Below are 10,047 nucleotides of genomic sequence, written 5' to 3' on the forward strand. Positions count from 1 at the left end.
ATCTGAGATCGTTTTTAGATTTCTTTTCAAAAACAAACATGCTTACTTTCAAAGTCAATCTCATTTCATTTCTTTTATGCAAAACTAGTATATAAACCCCGCTTACCTGGACTTCTTAACTACTATTATGAATCTTTCCACAATCATGCTGAATGAATGTCAACCGTCACCTATACAAAACACTAAGCGTTACTAAATTTCTAAAAGGACTTGCTAAAACTCTCCGTTTACTTAAAATTCATACTACGGAAATAGTTTTGACAACTATCTAGTTATCAGAAATCTAATAACTATATTATCATTAAAAAAATAGTCTTAAAATATTATAAAATAATTTTATCAAATATGGCAAAACAACTTAGATTCATTTCAAAAATTAGCTGAATCATATTTAAAACTCATATCTCTATAAACTATAACAAACGCGATAATTTAATACTGTCAACATATAATGTAGTAGGAGATTCATAAATTTCTTAAGCAATAGAAATTCATAAAATATTATGAATCATATCTAATTTAAAAACCTAAGGACTTGTATCATATAATCGGCTCAGTGTTTAGAAAAACAGATTAAGTACTTCTAATTTGCAACTTAATAATATACTTATATCGAATTCAAATAATAAAACAAGTTGGAAACTCATTTAATAAAATTGAAAACATATATTTTTATTTACAATTGAAAGTAATATAATTATACTTAAAATAATTTCTTCAGCATGCTTTCAAAATGCTATACGACAAGGGATTAACATAATATAATTTAAATAATTTCTTTATACAATCTTATGTTAAAACACAGCCTTCACAAAATAAGTATAATAGATAGACAATGACCCCAAAATAGAACCTGCCAAATAACAGGGATATTTTAGGAAACATGATAAAATGCATGGGTAGATTTTTGGGAATAAAACGTAACCCTACCATGCGATGGAACCAAGCTCACCGTGAGGTAAAACTCGCGACAACGAATTGGAGCGGCAATGGGTGGATGTCGACAGTGGCGCAACTGGGTGTGGCGGCAGGGCACAAAGAGAGGGAGTGTGAGAGAAAGACGTGAGAGAGAGAGAGAAAGAGAGAGATCACACCATAACAGGAAAAGAAAAACACTCACCGAGGGAGAGCAGGGAACACGTGAAGGTGCAGGGGCTGGGCTGGCGAGAAATAATCACGGCAGACTCCTCTGTGGCAAGCGGTGGAGTTCAGAGTGAGGGAGAGAGCATGAAGACCATGCCGACAGGGAGTAGTTGAGAGGGGTGAAGGTGCTGCGATGGTGGCTCACGACGACTCCAGGTTGTCGCATTGCTCTGTTTTATGGGCTTAAACCAGAGCAATTTCGGTTTCTGCTTCCCACGAATGTTGGTGATGGTTGGTTGGGCGCGACGGAGATTCGTTGCCGTGGGATTCTCGATGCAAGGTTGAGGCAGCAGAAAGGGCTGATGAAGGCTTGAGTGCACGTTGAGGTGGCTTGTCTACTGCTTACTGAACGTAAAGGGCAGCGGTACAAAAATTGCTGCTTGTTGCCGACTGTTGAACTGCGCGTAGCGATTGGTTCCTATATGAGGACACGAAGGTGTCGGGCCGTGGAGGCTGTCCCGTAGTGGTTGGACGGTGGCATTTCTAGGTGCCTTGCGATATGATGCGGAGAAGTTAGATAGACAAAGAGAGAGGGCATGAAGGCAGTGACAACTATGCTAGCCTACACACAAGAGGGAGAGAGATAAAAGGATGGGATGAAGGAGAGCAGTTGAGAGAGATTAGGACGTGGGTAACTGGGAGGGAGAAACCATTGGCAAAAGAGAGAAGAGAGGAAGAAGAAATTAATAAATAAAGAAATAAAAAATAAAAGAACCAAGAAGATAAAATGATAGTAATAACAAATAAATAAATAAATAAATTTAAATATAAATAACTAAAATAAGAGTCGAGTGGTTTTTCCTTAGCATCAGAGCTTCTTTATGGTCGTGTGCTTACATTTGGTCTGGGTGTTACATTGGCAATCAGTGAGAGGTTCACCAATGGCAGCTAAGTCATCTGCACAGCCCGTAATTTTTGAAAATAATCGGCAATAGAATCACTTCCTTTCTTGGTGGTGGCGAGTTTGAGATGAGCTTGAATTGTTCTAGCTCGAGAGTGAGAGGTGTACATGCGATCTAGAGCATGCCAGAGAGTACGAGATGTGGTATAACCAACAACATGGGGAAGAATCTGTTCGGAGAGTGAAGACATAAGGATATTGAGGATCAATTGATCCGTTTGAAACCATGTTAGGAAGGCTGGGTTGGACACAGTAGGTGTACTGGAGCCAGAGGAAGCATTAGTGGCAAGGTTTTGTGGAGGAGGTGGAATGGAACCATCGACATAGCCATAAAGATGTTAGCTACGGAGATAAGGTGTAATCTGGGCTTTCCAGAGAATAAAATTATCAAGGGTTAATTTTACTGTGACAAGATGATGAATTTGAGAGGGATGGATTGCAGAGTTGTTGGTAGTTGACGCAGCAGTAGTGCTTTGGGAAGATTGTTCTGAGGCCATGGTGACGTGAGTCAAATGGCTCTTGATACCATAAAGAATTCAATAGAAAGAGATGATAAAACGTACTTCGATATTATTTTTCATTGCTTGCTGACGTACATTTATAGTCTATATAATAACTAACTGATAACTATGTACAGAGTTTGTATTTACATAAACAACTAGAGAGCTGATCCTTATCAGATTTGTTTTGGTTGTTTATCCTTGGAGTCCTTATCAGATTATTGTTGAAGATTATCTTGATTTTGAGCAGCAGCAGGTTGAGAGTTCAACGGCACCTGATGGTTATCTGCACTGAGTTCCTCAATACTGCCACATCTTATTCATTCCAGACGACATTTTATAGCAGTAGTTGCCCAAGCCTCCGATACCATGGATTCGCCCGTTTTGTTCCTTCTATTATCTTTGTCATTTTCTCTCCCATTCTCATCTTCAAGCCTGGACACCATTCATGAAGGCACATCTCTCTCAATTGAGAAATCGGAAGACATTCTGATATCACCTGATGGAGTTTTCTCTGCTGGCTTTTATTCCGTGGGTGATAATGCCTATTGCTATACCATATGGTTCAATAAGCAATCCCGTGGCAAGAACCAGACTGTAGTCTGGATGGCAAACCGTGATCAGCCCGTTAATGGAAGGAGCTCCAAGCTCTCTCTCCTCAAAACTGGTAATCTTATCTTAACCGACGCTGGAAAGTTCACAGTTTGGGCAACAAATACTCAGTCACTCTCTCCAGTTCACTTATCTCTCTACAACACCGGTAATCTTGTCCTACAGAACATGGAAGGTGTTACTTTATGGGAAAGTTTTGATTTCCCAACAGACACCCTTCTTCCCCAACAACTACTCACTAGAAACACAAGGCTTGTCTCCTCCAGAAGCAAGACCAACTATTCCTCTGGTTTTTACAAGCTCTTTTTCGATAACGATAACCTCCTCCACCTTCTTCATGACGGTCTCGAGGTTTCCAGCGTATACTGGCCAGACCCGGGGCTCATAAGCTGGGAAGCTGGAAGGTCCACGTACAACAGCAGTCGGATCGCAGTGCTTGATACATTCGGAAATTTCAGTTCTTCTGATGATTTTACTTTCATGGCAGCCGACTATGGGCCGAACCTTCACAGACGACTGAGAATTGATTATGATGGTGATGTTCGATTGTACAGTTGGGACAAGGAAGGGCAAACATGGTTTGTGTCTTGGCAAGCCATACAGAGACCTTGCAAGATTTATGGTATTTGCGGGGCAAACAGCCTTTGTAGCTATATTGTTGGTTCTGATAGGAAATGTTCATGCCTCCCAGGATATAAGATGAAAAATCTAACCGATTGGTCCGACGGGTGCGAACCCGAGTTTCATCTATCTTGCAATAGAAATGAGTCTAGCTTCCTGCTGTTACCCCGTGTTGAATTCTTTGGTTATGATTATGGGTTCTTCCCCAATTACACATTTGATGAATGTAAGAATTTATGTTTGCAGCTGTGCAACTGCAAAGCGTTCCAATTCACCTTCATTCGAGAAAATGGTTCTTCAAGTTGCTACCCCAAGACGATGTTGCTTAATGGATATCGTTCCCCAGATTTCCAAGGTGACCTCTATTTAAGACTGCCTGAAAGAAATCTCTTCTCCTACGCAAATTCTGTACAAGACTTCACACTCGTTTGCTCAAGTAAAGGCACAGTGCAACTAGACAGAAAGTATAAGAGAAGCCAGGAAAATGGGATAGTAAAATTCTTGCTCTGGTTTGCAAGTGGAGTGGGACTTGAAATCATCTGTATCTTTTTGGTGTGGTGTCTTTTGACTAGAACCCAGCAAGCTTCTAGTGTAGACAAACAGGGCTATCTTGTTGCTGTCACTGGGTTCAGAAGATTTACCTATGCTGAGCTCAAGAAGGCAACAAAAGATTTTAAAGAGGAGATTGGAAGAGGTGCAGGAGGAATTGTGTACAAAGGGGTATTGCCTGACAATCGAGTTGTAGCAATCAAGCGTCTCAATGAATCTAACCAAGGAGAAGGTGAATTTCTAGCTGAAGTAAGCATCATCGGGAGGATTAACCACATCAACTTAATTGAGATGTGGGGGAACTGCGCAGAGGGAAAGCGTAGGCTTTTGGTGTACGAGTACATGGAACATGGTACTTTATCCCAAAACCTCTCATCCCATGCACTTGATTGGAAGAAAAGGTTTGACATTGCCACAGGCACGGCAAAAGGCCTAGCTTATTTGCATGAAGAGTGCTTGGAGTGGGTTTTGCACTGTGATGTAAAGCCACAAAACATACTCCTAGACTCTAACTATCAACCAAAGGTGGCAGATTTTGGGTTGTCTAAGTTACAAAATAGAAACTTCGAGAATGCAAGCTTCTCAAGAATAAGAGGAACCCGAGGGTACATGGCTCCAGAGTGGGTTTTCAATCTTCCTATCACCTCCAAAGTGGATGTTTATAGCTACGGAATTGTTGTATTGGAGATGGTGACGGGAAAGGGACCAACAAAGGGTGTCCATGCTATAGATAGTGGAGGGGAGACAGAACCCAAAAGGTTGGTTGCTTGGGTGAGGGAAAAAAAGAATGAAGCGGCTGCAATGGCTTCTTGGCTTGAGGAGATCGTTGACCCAATACTGGAAGGCAGTTACGAAAAGGGTAAGATGGAAACTCTGATAACTGTTGCTTTGCAATGTGTAGAGGATGACAAAGACGCAAGACCAAGCATGAGCCAAGTAGCTGAGATGCTTTTACGCCAAGAAAATGATAGTCACGGTGATGATCATGGTATTAATCTCTAATTGGGAATGGTACCCATTTTCAACCGTAACTAATAGTTGTTTTAATCGTAAATAATTGATCATGAATAATCTTTAATTTTTCTTGTAGTAATGAAGTTGTGTACTTGTAAGCGTCGTTGTGAGTACATCATCCAATAATGGGTCAAACTAAGTCTATTGATCCTAATGGTTGTGCATGTGTTAATTTCTTTTCTTCTCTTCTTGTTTTCGTGTTGAGTGATTTTTATGTTAAGTGAAATTGTTGTGCCTTTCGTGAGTGTCTAACTCTGCATTATGTATTGACTTTCTAGGTTAGTCCTTCTCAGAAATTTTGGATCTTTACTTTCCTTTTTTTTTTTTTTGAGAGAAAAGCTACTTCATATTAAAATCATAAGAAAGATAACTGTGAATACATTAAGGATAATCCTCTACATGAATTGAGTCCTCAAATAAATCTATAGAACTTTTTGCCAAACAATGTGCCACTGTGTTGGCTTGTCTAGGAACATGGCAAACAGACCAAGAAAGGTAAGTGCCTAAAAGTTTTTTGATATATTTATAAATCAACCGCACCGTACTCCAGTCTTCAGCTGTGCCATTTATGCCATGTACCACTTGTTTTGAGTCCCCTTCGAAAATGACGTATTTCAGACCAAGTTCAATACCAAATTGTACTGCTCGCAATGCAGCTAATGCTTCTCCCAAGAGTGGATCAGGAAAGGAGTTACAAGAGCTTCTGAGAGTTGCTCTCACAAGACCTAACCAATCTCTAATTGACACCCTGATACCCACCCTACAATTAGCCTTGTCAATGGCTGCATCCCAGACCTTTTCATCAGATGGAAGCATTCAGACAGACCCTTGCCTATTGTGGACTTGGTGATCTAGGCTTTGAGGGCTCCCTTCTTACCTGGAGCAATAACCGTGAGGGTCCTAACTTCACAAGAGAAAGATTGGATAGGGTTTCTAGCAAATTGTGCATGGCAGGACCTTTTTTACTCTAATTCAGTTTCCATCCTCCCTACCATTTGTTCTGATCATAACCCTCTTCTCATATCAAGTTCCTCATTTACTCCCTCTTTTATTAGAAACAAAAGAGTTTTTAGATATAAAGCTTCGTGGGCCAAACAGGAGGGTTGTGAGTTTGTGATCAAAAGGGCTTGGCAAGGCTCACTACAATCGGGTTCTAAGGCAGATGTCACTAGAAGGGGACTTGAGAGATACAGATTCCAATTGAGAGAGTGGTATAATTTGATTAGAAATTCTCATCAACAAGACCTAAATACCAAAACTAAACTGTTGAGATCTTTGCAAGCTTCCAACTCTGGGTTGGATAATGACCAGATTCGAATTGTACAGAAGGAATTGGATGTCTTTAGAGGCAATGGACCTTAAGTGGAGGCAAAGAGCCAAACAGAGATGGTGATAGGAACACCAAATTTTCTCACAAATGTGCATCAATTAGAAAACAAAAAAATTTTATACAGAAACTCCAAACTGATCTGGGACAGACCTTGACAAATCCAGATGATATTGGGAGTGAATTCCAATAAGCTTTTAGAGATCTCTTTACTACCTCCAACCCAATAGCTCCTGATTCTCTATTAGAAAACTTCAGACCAACGGTCAAGCAAGAGATGAATTCTTCCCTAACAAAAGGGTACTCTAGAGAGGAGATTGAGCTAGCCATCTTTCATATGAATCCTCTATGTTCCCCGGGACCAGATGGATTCCCTACTATTTTCTTCCAAAACCATTGGCAAATTTTTGGTGATGATGTGGTTGCTACTGCTCTAGAATTCCTTAATACCAAGTCAAATTTCCAATCAATCAACCATACTTTTATCACCCTTATCCCCAAGAAGAAATTCCCTTTGCTTGTTTCAAACTATAGGCCCATAAGCCTTTGCAATGTTTTCTACAAACTCAATGCAAAGGTTATGGCAAATCGTCTTAATTCCATTCTGCCTCTTCTAATCTCAGACACCCAAAGTGCGTTTGTTCCAGGAAGGATGATCTCTGATAACACAATTGTGGCATATGAACTAATGCACTCAATGCAGAAAAGAAGGAAGAATCACAAAGAAGGTTTTATGGCACTCAAGCTAAATATGAGCAAAGCATATGATAGGCTAGAGTGGTCTTTTGTGCAGCATGTACTTCAAAGGATGGGGTTTGTTAAGGAGTGGATTGAGCTGGTTATGCAGTGCATTAGTATGGTTTCTTATTCTATTCTTCTTAATGGTTCACCTCAATCTTCCTTCAAGCCTTTGAGGGGTATTCGTCAAGGAGATCCACTCTCACCCTACTTGTTCATTTTATGCTCAGAAGTTCTCACTTATGCGCTGAATCAATCTGAACAAAAGGGCTTAATATTTGGCTTCCCAGTTACTAGAGGCTCTCTGTCTGTTAACCACCTCTTTTTTGTAAAGCAAAGTTGTAGGAATGGAACAGGCTACATAACATCATCTCTTTGTATGAATCAGCTTCAGGTCAAAGGCTAAACCTTGAGAAGTCTTCAATCTTTTTAGTTAGAACACAAGGCAAGAGACCCAAAATTCTATACTGTCTACTGCTGGAATTAAAGCCTCGGGGCCTTTTGAAAGATACTTGGGCTTGCCTTCTTACATAGGAAGGAGTAAATCAAGGGCCTTCTTTCCAATCCTTAATAGAATCAAAGCTCAAATGAGCAGCTAGAAAACTAACCTGCTTTCTTCAGCAGGTAAAGAAATCTTACTGAAATCAGTCATTCAATCCATACCCACATATTGCATGGGCATTTTTCTAATTCCAAAAGGCATATTGAGGAACATTAATAAACTGATGCAGTCCTTTTGATGGGACATTAAAAACCAGAATTCTAAGATGCCTTGGCTAAATTGGAAAGGTCTTGGAAAAAGCAAACAGGTTGGGGGTTTGGCGTTTCGAGAGTTTGAAGACTTCAATAAGGCTCTTTTAGCTAAGCAAGGGTGGAGGATCATCACTAATACTCAATCACTGGCCTCTCGAGTTCTAAAAGCTAAATACTTTCCATCAACTGACTTCTGCTCAGCTAGAGTCAAAAGGGGTGACTCCTCTGTGTGGAAGAGTATCACAGCAGGTACACAATTACTCTATGAGGGCCTTATAGGGAAGATTGGTAGTGGAAACAAAGTGAAAATCTGGTCAGATAGATGGCTGCCTATTCCAACATCTTACAAGTCTCAGTCTCCCCCCAAGGTACTTAGTCCTGAAGCTACTGTTAACTCTCTCATTGACCTAGATACTCACTCTTGGAACCTGCATCTTATTCAAAATGTTTTCACTCCTGAAAAGGCTGCTATTATTTCTAGAATTCATGTTAGTCCATGCACCATCATTGAAAAGCATGTTTGGAGGTGCACTAAGAACGGGATCTTTATAGTTAAATCAGCTTACCATCTCCAAGTTTCTATGAATGATCTCAGTAAGGGACAAGCATCAGACACTTCCAAACATGAGGTCCTTTCGAATCTACTATGGAAGCTTAAAGTGCCTAACAAAATAAAAATGTTTCTCTAGAGATCAGCTAAGGAAATCCTTCCCACCAAAGTTAACTTGCACAAAAGGAAGATCATTGACTCACCATTGGTCCCATATGTTTACTTCATCCAGAAACCGTTTCCCATGTTCTATGGATGTGTAAAGCAGCTCAGGATGTTTGGAGTATTAGCTCAAGAAGAATACATAAAAGTTAGACTGTGGAGGCACCTTTTTATGATTTACTTTCAAAGCTTCTATCCACACTTCCACCAGAGGAACATACTAAATTAGCTCTCACAGCTAAGGAACTCTGGTTAAGAAGGAACAAGTTCATTTTTGAATCCAAATTCGCCTCACCTCAACAGGTCTTAAAACTGGTCTCCACTAGCATTACGGATTTGGAAGAGCTTGAAAGAAACCAGCAGAAGACATCTCCTCAGATTCAACGTACAGCCAGGTGGTGCAAGCCTTGCGACAAAACAATATTTGTAATGCTAGGTTATATAGTAGGATTGCCTGATAAGTTGAATTGTTTATTTTATTTTTTGGTTTTGAAAGAAGTAGAATTGTTTATTTTATTTTTTGTTGAAATTTGAAAAAGTTGTAATGATGAGATAAGAGGTTTTCAAAGTTTTAGATTTTAGTCTTGAAAGCAAACAAAGAAGACAGCGCCAAGTTGGGAAAATAAGATATATGGTCATCTCTAAAATGATAAAGTTTGATTTGGGTCCATTCTGGTTTACTGTATTAGATTAAATTAATTAATTTCTGCATTATTGCTTGCATATATATAAAACTTGGTAGGACCTGAAATTGACAACTTACTTAGACCCAATTGAGATATTATGTGCATAAATTTTGGTTTTCCACCGATTGAAGATTGTAAGACCAGTGGACTAATTGAGGCCCTGAATTGAATTGAAGACTATTTTGCCCAATTTAATATTGTTTGAATTTTTGGGTTAACTTGTGACGTTTGTCTATATTTTGTTTAAGATAATTAATTTGTGGTTTTACAAAGCAAAATGGAGTTTTCAACTGGATTTTAGCATGTGGGCTGCTGCCTATTATTCTACGTACACACAAGCAAGACTTCATATTCTTAAATAGTTTAAGCCCTTAATTACATGGTCGTGCCAAGCTAATGAATTTGTAATGTAGGCCAGCTCATTTTTTTTTTTTTTTTAATCCTGGTACCTGTCGTGCGTCATGAAGATAAGAGATTTAGTTTTATTTAAT

General features: G+C 39.5%; 1 protein-coding gene across 1 annotated transcript; it reads left to right on the plus strand.

Annotated features, from left to right (window-relative positions):
- Positions 1-2,913: 2,913 nt before the first annotated feature.
- Positions 2,914-5,566, plus strand: LOC108987256 (putative receptor protein kinase ZmPK1). The gene is made up of 3 exons (XM_035691247.1): positions 2,914-3,778; positions 4,064-5,041; positions 5,075-5,566. Exons 1-3 carry the CDS (start codon positions 2,914-2,916, stop codon positions 5,326-5,328), a joined length of 2,097 nt encoding a protein of 698 aa, XP_035547140.1. The 3' UTR covers positions 5,329-5,566.
- Positions 5,567-10,047: the final 4,481 nt, after the last annotated feature.

This window comes from Juglans regia, chromosome 6 (assembly GCF_001411555.2).
Source record: "Juglans regia cultivar Chandler chromosome 6, Walnut 2.0, whole genome shotgun sequence".
NCBI classification, from domain to species: Eukaryota; Viridiplantae; Streptophyta; class Magnoliopsida; order Fagales; family Juglandaceae; genus Juglans; species Juglans regia.

Excerpts from the sequence above, each read along its gene's own strand:
- LOC108987256 (XM_035691247.1), top strand. The coding sequence starts at position 2,914 with ATGGATTCGCCCGTTTTGTTCCTTCTATTATCTTTGTCATTTTCTCTC. Across the intron at positions 3,779-4,063 it reads GAGACCTTGCAAGATTTATG|AAAATGGTTCTTCAAGTTGC; the intron begins GTATTTGCGGGG and ends CCTTCATTCGAG. Across the intron at positions 5,042-5,074 it reads GGGAAAGGGACCAACAAAGG|AACCCAAAAGGTTGGTTGCT; the intron begins GTGTCCATGCTA and ends GAGGGGAGACAG.